The following is a 14,641-nucleotide window of genomic DNA, read 5'->3' on the forward strand; positions in this document are numbered from 1 at the left end:
GCAGCCCCCTCTCCGCCGGGAGGCACCTGCGCCCGGTGCGTCCTCCGCCCCAGCCCCTCCGACTTCGCGGGCTCCGGGATGACTTCCCTCTGCGGGGTGAGCCTGGAGAGTCCCTTAGCGGCCGCCGGGCCGCCAGCCCCGGCCAAGGGGAGTCGGGAGGCCCTGACCTTCATTTACCGGGACCCCGTTTACCGTGGGGAGTCCGGGGGTGAGGGCAGAGGCTGTGACACCTGGGTTTGGGCTACCAACCTCACCTGGATGAATGAATGCACCGAAACCCGATGGTTCCCAGAGCGCCGTGCCCACCTCCTTCAGGATCGCTCCCAAGGCACTGGCCCCGGACCTCCCAAAGGCCCCTTTCCCGGGAGGCCCAACCCCACCTCCCACGGACAGCCGAAGCCCCTTCGAGTTGCCCGCATGAAACGGGGGCGACTCCCCTGTGCATTCCCGCGTCTCTCTCCTCCGTCCCTCTTTCTCTCCCTCCCTCGTTTCTTTCCGTGCTCGAAGCCCTGTTCTTGGCCACGTCTGTATTTTTTCTGCTTGTCACCGAATCCAAGTCCAAATCGACCCGCTCAAATGGATCCAGTGGTTCTGTGAAAACCGGCCAGTGGCGGAAGCGGGATTCCTGCCGCCAGGCCCTTCCCGGGGAGCCGGGCTCCTCGCCACTTCCACCCGTTTTCTTGGACGCCTGATTTTTGTTGGCTGTGGCGGGTTTTTATATTTTCATCTTAGCAGGTTTCTGTCCTATTCTTAGTATCTCCTGTACATTTTTATTCCGGTTTAGTGTGCAGATGCACGATCTCTTCCCTGTTAGAAATGTTACACCATAAGCCGGGGAAATAGAATGACATGGAAACGGCAGTTCCCTGAGCACAGGCTGCACAGGCCGGGAGCGCGGCGAGAACGGGAGCCGCTCGGGTTGCACGGAGCTCGGCACCCGTGTGGCAGTTTCTGGTGGGATTCTCACAGGACTGACTATTATTTTCGAGTTGATGATGGGTGACATCACAGGCACTGAGCACCCAACAGGACCTGTCAGTTTTGTTATAGGTGGTGTTGATTACCTTTCCCTCTGCAAGGAACTTGGTAGTATTTACAAATTTGGTAGTGAAGAAAGACAAGTCTGAACTGGGTTTATTTTTGTAGCATTGCAGGTCATCTGCAAGAGCTGGCCGGCCTAGTTCTCCCCACCCCATTAAATGATGGGAGGGCAGAAAGTGCTAGGGTGAGTTGATACTTAGCATCATTTTGTAGTTCACGCTCAAGTGTAAAAAGCCCATCTGAATTTGTTCTTAAGGTTACTTTCCACTGGTCTACTGAATTTCACTTTTCATTATGTTATAGCAGGACAGCATTCACTGTTCATAAACCGTTACTTTGTGAAAGCTTTGCATACCACACACAGCCTCTCTGTTAGGATGAACCCTGTCTCCCAAAGACCCAGTGCTTCCTGGCATTGAAAGCTGATAGTGTGACATTCTTTTGTTTATCCCATTCCTGACAGCAAAGAGTTAAGGATGAATGAGTCATCTTTATTAAAAAAATAAAGCAGAAGGTTACCTGAGCAATATTTATAATATTTATAATATTTTGTGTTTGTGTTGTTTTTTTCTTGTGGGGCCCCATCTTTCCAATATTGATTTTTGCATCCCTTGGGAATGGTTGTTGCTACCTTCTTCCTGATGGTGAGAGGATTTGGGGAGAAAGGAGCCTTAGCAATGGCCTGCTGTGCATCTCTCCATCATGCCTGGCTTGCATGCTTCCGGGCCCAAGCAAGGCATGTGAGGGTTGGGTACCCTGGATGTGTACCCATGTTTGGCTTTCTGTCTTGTCCTAGCTTTCTTCTGAGCCATCAGGACCCTGTTGCAAACTGCTTCTAACTCAGATCAAAGGCTTGCTTTATAATCGAGTGTTTTGGGAATTTGGAGGCATTTTTCCCTAGTGATGTGGGCTGGCTCCAGAAACCTAGCTAGCTCACAGTGTCAGTAACTGCAGTGCCATTTGGCTGAGTCTTGTAGTTCAGGGATCAAGAGCTCGGTGGTCTGAGACTTTAGGGACTAAATACACAAATTATAGGCCACATGTGTCTTAGGTGTTTTCACTCTCTCTCTTTTAATATCCACTCTTCTCTCCACAAGTGTTTTCCCATGGTTCTCCTCCTAGCCTTAGGGCCCAGCCTTGCCTCAGCATTTCCCACTACCTTCCCAGCCAATGAATTTCCCCTTTAGAGAATCCAAGCATGACCAACTCTTTAGGAGAAAGCAATTGGAACTAATTCATACTAGCATGGAAGTACTGATAGCTTCAACCTCCCCACATACATTTGTATTCCCCTCCCCGCCTTAAATAATAATACAGTCCTTCATTAATACAACCTTATGCTTACTGTTGCCTGGCCCAGATTACAAATATGTGAAATTGGAGCGAGATTAGAAATCTGAATGTGGAGGCCAACTGCCTGCGGCCTGCCTTGGCTTCTCTAGGCTGTACTGCCTTTTTTCCTACTTTGGAAGCACAGCTTCCTGAAAACAGAAATTCTCATGACACCTTTCAAGTGTACATGCAGCCAACATGGGAGCAGAAATAGAGGCACCTGTGTGCAGGCCATTTATGAGCTGGGTCTTTGTAGGTAATTAAGCTCCATGTCCCTTTGAGGAGTAGAAAGTTTTCCATTCATGGTGTTGGCTATGTTTTTAGAGAGGAAAACTAGTAGGAAATAAACAAGGTTGGATAGAAATGGGGAAGTTCCTCCCATCAGGGACAGTCTTCCCAGTGCATTTACTGCAGTTATTTATTTATTAAAATATATTTTATTGATTATTTACAGAGAGGAAGGGAGAGGGATAGAGAGAAACATCGATGAGAGAGAGAGAGAAAGAGAGAGATACATAGAGAGAAACACCGATTAGCTGTCTCCTGCACACCCCCTATTGGGGATGTGCCCTCAACCAAGGTACATGCCCTTGACCAGAATCGAACCTGGGACCCTTCAGTCCGCAGGCCAACGCTCTATCCACTGAGCCAAACTGGTTAGGGCTTACTGCAGCTTTTTAATTTAAAAAATCTCATGGGGGAGTTACACACAGGATCAGATCAGGGGAAGAACCACCATCCTACTGTTCAGAGGATGTGCCTCCCCTTAGCAGGGCATTCTAGCCTATGTGGGCTGTGATCCCAAACCCCTTCATGGCTGTGCTGGCCCCCTGAGGGGTGCGGCATGTAGATTGGTCTACATGGTCAATCATATTGTTGGGAACTGCTGACTTTGGAAGGAAAAATGCCATGTGGCAGGATAGAAAACGCCGATCATTGTGTTTCTCTTAGAACATTAAATCTACTTGCTTTTACCTCTAGTAGATAAATCTTTTGAGATGGTTGCTGTCAAAATACTCAGCAAATTAACTGCTTATTTGAGTCATTACTTAAATATTACAGCTTCCCTTCTGAAAATCAATTTTCCAAGATGAAAGGAAGATTTTTATATCATTTGGGAAAAGGGAAATAAATTATTGGGAGTGTGTGGGGCATGTTCTTTCTAGGTTGTGGCTTTAACTGGACAAAGGGTGATTATATTTGAACATGAGAATAGGGTGTTTTTGGCAGCTGGAGAGGATGCAGACAAAGGGCCAGAAAGAAGTAGACAAGGAGATTTTACTTTGAAATCCCTTGTTCCTAGGGTAGAATTTCGTAAGAGGTTTTTCTGTTTTCCATCCAAGTTCATTCATTTGTTAAGGAAGGTTTGGGGAGGTACTTACTGTGAGATGATGGAGATTGTGTTTAAACGTACCTTTACCAATCTTATTTATCTTTTGATCTGATGTAAGTCCACAGGTTTCAATTATTTCAAAATCTCTGAGCTATAAACTGGGCTCACTGAGCAACCTGTCAATATTTCCTCTTGTTTTGTTCAGAACTTGTTCAGGGTGCTTGAGTCTTGGAGGTAAATGGAACTGAGATGTTTTAACAGGGTCTTCGCTATAATTTTTAACAGGACATAGTTTTTTGTGTTATTTTTTTTGACAACTGGTGGCTTAGTGTGGTACCCACTCACTAAGTCTAGTAAGATGATGCCTTTTACAGGATGCATACGTGTGACATGTCGCACACTGTACACTATTTACAAACAGTGCCTAAGCTTTGACTATCAATTTCTTAATCTTTTGGAGCTTGGTGACGAGGCTGCCCTGCCTGTGAGAGCTATGTGAGCGGCTGTCTAGCCAGAGATGGTGCCATAAGCTCCTTTTATGTCGAATGCTTGACTGAGAATTTGGTTTTCTTTGTAACCAAGATGTGCCATATATGATCTGTTTGCAAAGGAGAAGAAAAAAAATGTAAATTGGGATCATACTGAAGGTGTTTCAGTCTCCCACCCAAGGCAGTTGACGCTTGGGCATCGCCTGGAGCCACGACTTTCTGTTGTCAAGGACTGTCAATGTTGATAGCCTAGGAGACAAAAAGCAAACCTTTCTTACACACGACCTATCTGGAAAGCTACCTCCAGCTATAGCAGATTTACTGCACTTTAATATTCTAAGAATTTTTCGACATATGGTTGATACAAAGGGATAGATACTATAAAGCAGAAAGAGAGAAGAAAAATGGCATATAATTTCGGTCTGGCGGCTCTGGGTGGTGGCGGTTAAAGAGAAATGGCCCTTCTCCTGTGAATCGTCATTGAGGGCGCAACGTGAGCATTGTATCCCATGACTTACGGCTTTGGGCAAAACCCCGCGCACCAGTTGGGGCTGTGCAGGTGGATCAATGCAGATCAATGCCCACAGCTGAGGAGCCTGAATGGCTCACTAAATGTGGGCTATTGGTGTTGTTTTCCTACCCAAAGGGAGCTGTTAGAGGGAGCAGCACCTGTGTGAGCCAAGCTAGTTAACCCAAGGGCTGGGGGATAGCTGGTTCATCAGCAGGTTAGAGCGTGGTGGGGTCTGCAGGGCCCTGGTAAAGAAGACAGCTGCTGTTACTCTGCAGCAACGCAGGCCGGACATTGCCAGAGCCTCTGGTCTTCTCCAGGGGTGCCGGAAAGCCCGACTTCCAGGCGAACTCTCCTAATTGTAGAACCACATCGTGGCCCCAGAGCCCTCTGTTTGGAGCTTGGTGAGGAGGCTGCCCTGCCTGTGAGAGCTATGTGAGCAGCTGTCTAGCCAGAGATGGTGTCATAGCTCCTTTTATGCTGAATGCTTGACTGAGAATTTGGTTTTCTTTGCAACCAAGACAAGGTAGTGTATAAGAAAGTGTAGCTCTGGCTGTGGGTTTCTTAATAAGGAAACACCTAACTTCCTTTTTGCCTTCTTCTGTCAGGCTTACTAGAAAGCAGCACCCGCCTGAAACCTCACGAAGCCCAGAACTACAGGAAGAAGGCCCTGTGGGTCTCCTGGTTCTCCATCGTTGTGACACTGGCCCTGGCCGTGGCTGCCTTCAGTGAGTAGCGGGAGCCTTGCCCATCGGTGATGGGCCCGGGCTGCCTGTCTCATTCTCTGACTCCTGTGGGTGTGCTTTTGCTTCTAGTTGACTGTTATTGATGAGGAAATTTTGGGGGGATGATTGGATAGTCAGGGTGCTTATAAATTAGAAAAATGGCCTCTCTCCTCCGAGGAGGGAAGACGCGGTGAAGAAGAAATGGCGGCTTTCTCTCTCCCATTGTAGGCTTGTAGAAGTCGATCCCAGCTGCCAGCCGGACAGGGAACTAGTATTCTCCTGGTGACTGCCTGCAGCTTGGGCTGATGGGACAAGTGTGTATCCTTGAGATTCATATTTTGCGCTAATGCAATCCGATGAGTGCAAATTGCAGTACATCTTCTCCTTTCTCCCTAGTTATATATGTGTAAGGTTTGGGATAAAATCATGGGCACATATTTTTATGAAAGAAAAACGGGAGGGTCCTCTTTCAAGCTTTCAGTGGCCACAGAAACAAAAACATTGATTACAGTCAAGAAACACGAAGACAACTGCACACTCTCCACCTCTGGATAGTCCTGTCTGGCAGGTTAGGAAGCCTCTGATATGCTTCTCAGCTGACGTTTGCAGCCTATGGAAATGTGCACGTGCTACTTATTCTTATTGATCAGGCAATGATCCACAAGCGTAAGCTGTGACATTCAGCTTCAGCTCAACCCTGGTAGAAACCAGTGTTTTTTTAGTGCTGGGGGGGGGGGGGGGAGGGGGGGGAGGAATGTATTTTGTGATTAGTTCATTGCCTTATTAGAAAGATCTATATTCTGAGTGATAAGTATACAAAGTGAATCATGTGACAGCCCTCAGAGTAGGAGAGAAAAGGACCGTGTCCTCTGGAAGATAGGGCTCTGTGTTGTTTAAAATTCTATTTTGCACAGTTAGACCTGCTGCTGGAAGTTGGTGTTGGCTCCCTAGAGGGCATATTAGAATTTGACCAAATGCTCCCGGCAAAACTAGACATATATTACTTGAAGCAATTTATATTAGAAACATTGTAGGTGCCATATCTTGGCTCTCAATAAAAGCCAAACATTTAGAAGCAGCAGGTAATGCATTTCAGGGTATAAACATTTAGCTGTGAGCCAGAAATCTAATCAAGAGGAATTATAATTCCTGAAAATAGCTGCTTCTTCCTCTCCTCCCTTTTTCCTGCCAGGTGTTGACCCATATTTTTTTTGTAAAGGGACAAGAATAACAAGCCCGATTGAGGTCCCTAGAGGATAATTTGGTTGTGGTGGCTGTTGGCAGGCTCCATCAGACGCCATAATTTACATATGTAAGGAAAGAGGGATGGAATGAAGGGAGGTGGTTTGCAAACAGAATAACTGTCATTCAGATGTGTCCCTGTGCCTAATAGAGCTGTTACCATTTTATGGTGTGGGTGTTTGAATGGGGACCTGAATGTGAAGAAATAATGAGTAAGTCCTTCCTTTGGCAGAATACTACATTTGATGTACTTAATCTCATAATAGGGAAAAATTGTGAGGAAATTTTGGTTCCACATGTTATGCCTGGTCAGTTGGGTTATCTTGAAAATTTTGTTCCATATCCTTTAATTAGGAAAAGACTATTGCATAATACATATGGAATTAGAATGTTGTTTTGTAAAAGGATTTTTTTTCTTTTTAAAATGATTTTACCTCTTTGTTATAGCAAGTATTGTTGACAAGAACATCCAGCCTCAGACAAAGTCTTATAAAAGTTATTCGAGCCAATCTGAAAACAATTGCCAGGAAGCAAAATCTCAAGGGATTGAGAAAATGCCTTGAAGAATGGCAGTTTTATAGCTTATTTTATACTACAGGCCTGGTGCACAAATTTGTGCACCAGTGGGGTCCCTCAACCTGGCCTGCGTGATGAGGCCGAAACCAGCTCTCTGACATCCCCTAAGGGGTCCTGGATTGCGAGAGGGTGCAGGCCAGGCTGAGGGACCCCACTGGTGCACAATTGGGGTGGGGAGAGATGCGGGAGGTTGGCCAGCCAGGGAGGGACTGCAGGAAGGCTCCAGGGCATGTCCGGCCTGATTCGCTCAGATGTGATTGGCCGGACCGCAGCAGCAAGCTAAACTACCACTCGGACCAGAGCATCTGCCCCCTGGCAGTCAGTGCATATCATAGCGAGTGGTTGAGCAGCCTTAGCATATCATTAGCATATTACACTTTGATTGGTTGAAGGGCTGACCAGACAACCAGATACTTAGCATCTTAGGCTTTTATTATATAGGATATTAGAATCAAAGGAGCCAGGTAATGGTGATGGGGGGAGGTAGATGAAATTCATTGGTGGTAGATTAGGGAGGTGAGGGGATGCAAAATGGGGAAATATCTGAGATGAATAAAGAGTAACCTAAGAGGCACACACATTTGTGGGTACAGAGTAGTTAACATATCATAGAGGTGGTATGTGGGCAATAAGATAACAATGAGGGGTTCTATCCTCTCTGCTCTGGTGTTGTGGGTGCCCCTGGTGGGTCTGGAAAAAGGGATTACTCGACATTTCAAAGATATGTTAACTTAGATGCAAAAAAGACAATAGGCTCACTTAAGGTAAAGACTGGCCTTTGTCAAGGAAGCTACAGGCCTCAGACATTATTACTGTAGTGACTAGCTTTTATTCAGGAATTTTTATGTTCGGACCATCCTGTGTGGTTACTTTTGGTCTCTGAGTTTGTAAGCCCTGCATGCAGGCCTTCCCTGAGCTTATTAGGTTTAGTATGTGCCCCCTTTTTTGTCCATCGTATTTAAGTCAAATACTCTAACTTCTTGCCTCTAAAATGTTGGAATTGGCAAATAATGTTGTGATCTTAGTTGTTTTCTGTTGTACATTTGTTAGCATCATCATTAGTTAGGTATTAATAGTAGTAATAGGAGGAGAGCAAAGGGCAGCCAGACATTGGAAGCACGGCCACCTTGGCAGCCTCACCAGGCAGCTTAGAGTAAGGCAGCTCCCTTACTCCATCTATATGGCATAGCTATATTTTGTGTGTGTTTCATATTTAAAACCCTCAGGGTGGTCTCTGGTTGTGTTGTTAGGGTTGTTGGTTTTATCTTTTAGTTTCCTAAATGTATGAATAATATCAAATATTTAAAATCCTTCCTAAAGCTTCTTTTACATGTTGACACACTTTTGTGCAATCCTTTATGTAGTTTCAAATGAAAAGAAAATCAATAGGAATTAAGCAATGTAAGTTGACTTTTGAAGTTATTTTTTTTTAAAAATATATATTTTATTGATTTTTTACAGAGAGGAAGGGAGAGGGATAGAGAGCTAGAAACATCGATGAGAAAGAGAAACATCCATCAGCTGCCTCCTGCACACTCCCCATTGGGGATGTGCCCGCAACCAAGGTACATGCCCTTGACAGAATTGAACCTGGGACCCTTGAGTCCGCAGGCTGATGCTCTATCCACTGAGCCAAGCCGGTTAGGGCTGAAGTTATTTTTAAATTACAATCTAAGTGAAAGTTTTATGTTTCAGAAATAGCAAGTGTATTCTTTAAAAAGTGTCGGATGGAGCCCCAGTCTTATTCTTCGAGGAGGTGGTTGACGGAGAGATGGGATGAAATGAAATGGTCAGGCTGACTCAGTTAATATTTTCAAAGAGAATTGCTACAGAATCCTGACATGCCCATGTTTGAGAGGGCAGAGAAGTCTTTGAAGAGTGTGCCCATGTGAGCCTGTGTTGGCAGGACTGGTAATCATGGTAAAGAGATCATGTTTATCACCACAACTTCTTGCCACTGCTGCATCGTTTACCATCTCCCTGGGGGCTGGAAAAGCATGCAGTACTCAAGATTGTTAAATGAGTTAACTGAGATATATTTAAAAAAAACCCCTTTTTTTTGGTAGGTGGAAGGAAAGTAATTTAGAAAAAATTTATCAGGAATAAACTTGAAAGTTTCGTTTAGGTACTGTTACCAGACCCCAGTGTGTGAGTCCATTTGCCTGCGTGCATTGGTCAAAAGATGATGCCTGAGCAAGTTTACAGTGGAGGAAGGACCTTATTAGGATCGGGAGCATGTATTGAAGTAGTTGAGCACAGTAATCTGGAGTTAGGTGAGCTTGTGCTCTAAAAGACCTGGCTCCCGAATGGCCGGTAACTAACAGGTCATGTAGGGCAAAATCACAGGGCACCGTAGATTGGGGGTCGGGGCACACGTTAGGAGCCGATTGGTGGAAAGTGAGGTAAGGGTGGTACACAGTTTCTTCAGGTCTTGAGGACAGCTCTGGGATCAGCTTCCGTGCCCCTCTGTCTGGTTTGGTGGGGAGGTAGCTGAGGGGGTCCTTTCACCTTAGGTTAGGGCTCCGGAGCTGGCAGAGGCTCAGACCTTGGAACCATAAAACTAACTTTGGTCAGTTTTGTCTCAGGGGTTTGTGATTTTCAAGGGGAAAGACTAAGGTCTGTGAAATGTGCAGAGGGAAACAATGATTTTTAAAAGTAAGGCTAAATCATATCAAAATTATAAGTACCTGTGGTTTTAACACCAGGCCTCTGCCTGATTTATTTTATAAACCATTGAAATATTTCTGAGACAACTAGATCATCCTTATGGCCATTCTCTCGCCAGGGGTGGTGTCCTGGAGCTGTAACTGCTGGGATCAGGCAGAATTCCTGTCTTTATCGTCTCACCGGCCATTTCTCTGCAATCATAGATACTGATGTATAGCTGAGCGTCTTCTGAAGAAATGCTGTTGTCTCTTGCATGTTTGGGAATGAGGGTTATGGATGTATATAAGTTTGGGGATGCCTCATTTTTTCAGTCAGCTAGAAAGATTTCCTATTTTAACATAGTGTCTACATTGCAAATAAAGACTGTTTCCCTTCACTTTGTATAAGTTTCCAGGTAATCAGGTATGCTGTTCCTTCAAATTAGTAGCTTCTAAAAGACCTAATGATAAAACTAACTTTGGTTAGTATTACTGAGTTCTCTGTGCTAAATCAGTTATATATATATATTGACATTCATGTGTCTGGTGTAGTTTGAAAAATTAGGTGAACTATCCAAGTTTGTGATGTGGAAGTATTTTGAAAGGAATATGTTCTTTGAAAGGAATGTGAACTATTTTTTATATTACTTGGTAATATCATGACTTTGGACCTGCTGGAGGCTAAGACCAGCAGGTCATCATAAATGTGAGAAGTTCGTCAGAAGGCTGATGTGTTTCTATATTCAGCAGGGCTGAAAATCTGCATATTATTATCTGTTACTGGCTGAACAGCCACAGGCAATTCCCCTAACCTGATAATCTTTTACTGTTTACGGAACTTTACCTTTGATATGTGTGTTTGCTTTGCTAAAAGGCAAAATGTGTGAATAAAAAGCCGTGGGTTCTGGGTTCGGACATTCAGAGAGCCCACTTCACTAGAGGGTGAGGCCTCCGCCTGGCTCCCCATGCCTTCCCAATTTATATTTCTTGTCTAGTGTATCCATTTATGCGTCAGTCCCTTCTCCAGACTCCTGAACCCTTGCTGCGAAAAGACTGCAGCATGGACCTGTCCAAATGCTGATGGTAATACATATTGAATATTTCAGAGAGATCCCTATTTTGGTTTTAAAATTGCTTCTGTTTGTAATGGGCAGGCAGCACAGAAAATGACAATTCTGTTATGAACAAACCTTTTAAAAATCTGTTTTAATAATGAAGCTAGAAAGGGAACACAAGTTCTGTTTCAAAACTCAGAATCTTAGTATCATTAATGTCTTTGTTAGAATGATTTAGGAAAATGCATCCCGGCTCATTTTGAGGTTTGAATGAATGTGTGGCAGAGGAAAATTTTTCCTTTACCCTTCAAGGTTCTTCTGGCTGGTCTAATAATCAAACTGACATAAGACAGATTAGCAGGAGAAAAACAAATAAATAAATATTTAATAACATGTATACCTCCTGTCTACATAGGAGAGACACAGCAAGCCCTAGTAACTTGGAAGCCATCACTTTTAATACCACCTTCAGCTAAAGACTAAAGATGTGGGGATGGGGGAGTCAGTTATAGGAGGTTACCAGGAAAAGCACAGTAAACAAGGGTGAGACTAGCTTGGCTCTGTTAGGAGATCACATCTTCCTGAGTCTCACGCTTACAATGCGCTGCTGTTTCTAGCGGGAGTGGAGGCGGGGTCTCTGCAGCTGCCTGCGTGTCTGCCTCCCTTCCCCGGCATTCTGCACACAGCATTTAATTAAAAGTGTGGCCAGGCTGCATCAGCACGGGGGTGTCCTTGTCACACAGCCAGAGCGGTGACGCGAGCTGGGCAGTGGGCCCCAGCTGGACTCATCTCCTGAGGCCTGGCCGGTCCTGGCCCCTCCCCGTGTGCCCCTGGGGTCTGCTCAGGGCCTGTGGGAAATTCCTGAGGCTTTCTCTTATTGCTGTATCTCTTTCCAATTGTATTGGTTAGCCAGTAGGACAAGAAGGCGTTTTCTGCGCTGCTGGTGTTCTAGCCTGTAATGGCTGGGCCCTGTGGGAACTGCCTCTGGAAGGCGGATTTCAGGCGCAGCTGCTCTCTTCCAGGAGGTTATTTTCTGGTGCCCCGCCCTGAGGGCTGCAAGGTAGGGGCACTGAGGTTTGAAAGTAACAGATGAAGCCAGAGGTTCCCTTAGAGGAACCTCTTTCTCACGTTTCATTGTCTTCCTTGCCTTTGGGCCAGTCCTTTCTTCCAGCTTGTGACTTGCTCACCCAATTGCTAGTGAGTGCCTGTTGGTAAAGGCCAGGCTGCTGTGCCAGGCATCGCAGAGGGCATCAGGAAGTGGATCAATCCATTCGCACCCTTGGAGAGCTCAGGTCTAGAGGGAAGGTGCACTCTAGAGATGTCAGAGCAAATGACAGGGCAGGGGGTAGGTAGATCTTCCCCCAATTGGACACATAGGGGTGCGTAAGAAAGGACATCATTGAATGGTTAGAGATAGGATAGTACACGTCACCAGTAGCCTCTGTCATCTCTATCCCCCAAAGAATGAGCTGAAAATCAGAGCTATTAGATGAGTGCAGAAGCTAGAACTGCCCAGGGTGGGAACACGGGGGTAGGGTGGTGGTGGTGGTGGTGGTGGCGGCTGGTGTCAGTAGGAGGGGCCTGGGTTACGATGTCCACACAGGGAAGGACTGTGGCTGCAGAAGTGTGCTACGGCTGCACGTAACAAAGCACCACAGACTGGAGGCTTAGACGGCAGAGGTTAATTTCCAGGTTGGAGTCCAGATCAAGGTGTCAGCAGGACTGGTTTCACTCTGAGGCCTCTCTCCTTGGCTTGTAGATGGCCATCTGCTCCACGTCTTCACATGGTCTTCCTTCTGTGTGTCTGTATCCTAATCTCTTCTTATAAGGTCAATAGTCCTATTGGATTAGGGCCCACCAATATGACCTCTTTTAAATTACCTCTTTAAAAACTTCATCTCCACATGCAGTCACATTCTGAGATACTGGGGTTAGGCCTTCAAAATATGCATTTTGTAGGGAACACAGTTCAGCCCATAGCAATGGCCTTGGCCAGTGCCAGGCAGTGCAGGAGGCTAAGGTCTCAGAATGAGGTAAATTCACTAGAGGACTTTACCTTTCCTGGGTAGGGGGACCGGAACGAACCCATCCACTGGACCAGGGGAAGGATGGGGAAGCTTGTCTGCCTCAGCATAGCTGTGTGGAGTGAGGGTAGGGGAGCCTCCCACTAGAATTCACAACTGTGAGACTGACTCTATATAAATTTGTGTTTGGAATTTTCATAGGTTGATTTCCTTGGAAATAGACCCTGAGACTCTGAAATTTACTGCAAGGGGTTTATTGGGGGACACTCTCGGGAATAATCCATGAAAGGAAGCAAGGGAAGCAGGCCTGGGCAGAGGGATAGTTGAGCTTCAGTGCTGTTGACTAGGAGGCTTGTCCTTAGGAGTTGGAGGCTGGGGTAGCCCTTTAGAATTGTCCAATTGAATGACCCAACGGGGCTAAAGCCGTCATTCGTGTGGGCTGCCCCAGGGAGAGGAAGCTTCCCTCAGCAGAGAGCAGTTCCGGAAGAGGGGTGAACTGTGAGCCATCAGCACCCTCACTCCTGGCAGCTGGGGGAGTGAATGCCCAGGTCCAGGCGGAGGATGTAGGAGACACCCCGGCACCCACTTTACGAGTTTACACTGGCCATGTGACCTAGGGAATCCCGAAGCTGAGATGTTCACGTGCATGTGGTTTGAGGTTGGAAATACCCCTGGAGCAACTGAGAGAAACACATGCACAACCTCGCTGGGACCCAGCAGGTGCCCCATGGGTGAAGCTCCCCCAGAGATGAGCTCACAGTCCAACAGGAGAGAGCTGCCGAGAACAGGGCCCACCAGAGCCGAGAGTCATCCAGTCAGAACTCAAATTCAATGTAAGAGAATCATCTAACAAAACCTGTAAAATAAGTATGTTTAATATGAGTAATCAGAAAGAAATCAAACACATGAAAGGAAAAGACACTGAAAAGAGCAACTGTAAAATAACCAGATAAACATATTTTTGCTTTTTTTTGGGAGCTCTAAATATAGATGCAGTTTTTTAAAAGTTAAGAACTGCAACAGCCACTCCATTGTCTCTCTCCCAAAAACTTTAGCTCTTTTACTTAATCCTTGTATTTACTTGTATATGTAGAGACAACGGACTTTCTAATGCTACTTATTGGTATATATTTTTTAAGTTTAGGAATTATTTATTGACTTTCCATCATGAAAGGAGATAATTTACTCTTCGAGTCTCCTTCCGGTCCCACAAACATGCTGACTTTCTGAATTTCCATCCTTGCCTAATAGTTATGCTTGGCATTAGCATGACTATATAAATCTTGCTCATTGAGCCATATGGTGAAGAATGATTACTTCTTCCCTGCACGATTTTTCATTTACTCTGGTTTTAATACCTGTTTTGTTTCTTCCTGTTAACTTTTCTCAGACTCTGTTTCTTACAAAACTCAAATTCAGCATTTCTATTTCAACCTCCACTTCTCTGTTGCATTTCAGATGCATGGTAATTCCATTAGCTTCTTCTTGAAGAAATCTCTCTTGGAGCCACTTGATGTCTTCTAATTTGTTCTGGCTGCCCTTTCTACAATCCTGGGATCGCTCCTCCCCACCTTTCTGGGCATTCCCTTCATTCCATCTGAGCCCCCGATTTCTGGATTTCTGGATAGCAGGCTTTTCTCTTCTCTGGTTTATAGCCTTTGGGTGGTGGTGG

At 45.5% G+C, this 14,641-nt stretch overlaps 1 protein-coding gene across 1 annotated transcript in view; it reads left to right on the plus strand.

Annotated features, from left to right (window-relative positions):
• TMEM163 (transmembrane protein 163) overlaps positions 1–14,641 on the plus strand; it is a 251,670-nt gene that overhangs the window by 3,209 nt on the left and 233,820 nt on the right. Inside the window, exons 2-3 of the mRNA XM_006767749.2 lie at positions 5–96; positions 5,311–5,430. Coding sequence (XP_006767812.1) covers positions 5–96; positions 5,311–5,430 — 212 coding nt within the window. The remainder of the gene's footprint in view (positions 1–4; positions 97–5,310; positions 5,431–14,641) is intronic.

This window comes from Myotis davidii, unplaced genomic scaffold (genome assembly GCF_000327345.1).
Source record: "Myotis davidii unplaced genomic scaffold, ASM32734v1 scaffold923, whole genome shotgun sequence".
Lineage (NCBI taxonomy): Eukaryota > Metazoa > Chordata > Mammalia > Chiroptera > Vespertilionidae > Myotis > Myotis davidii.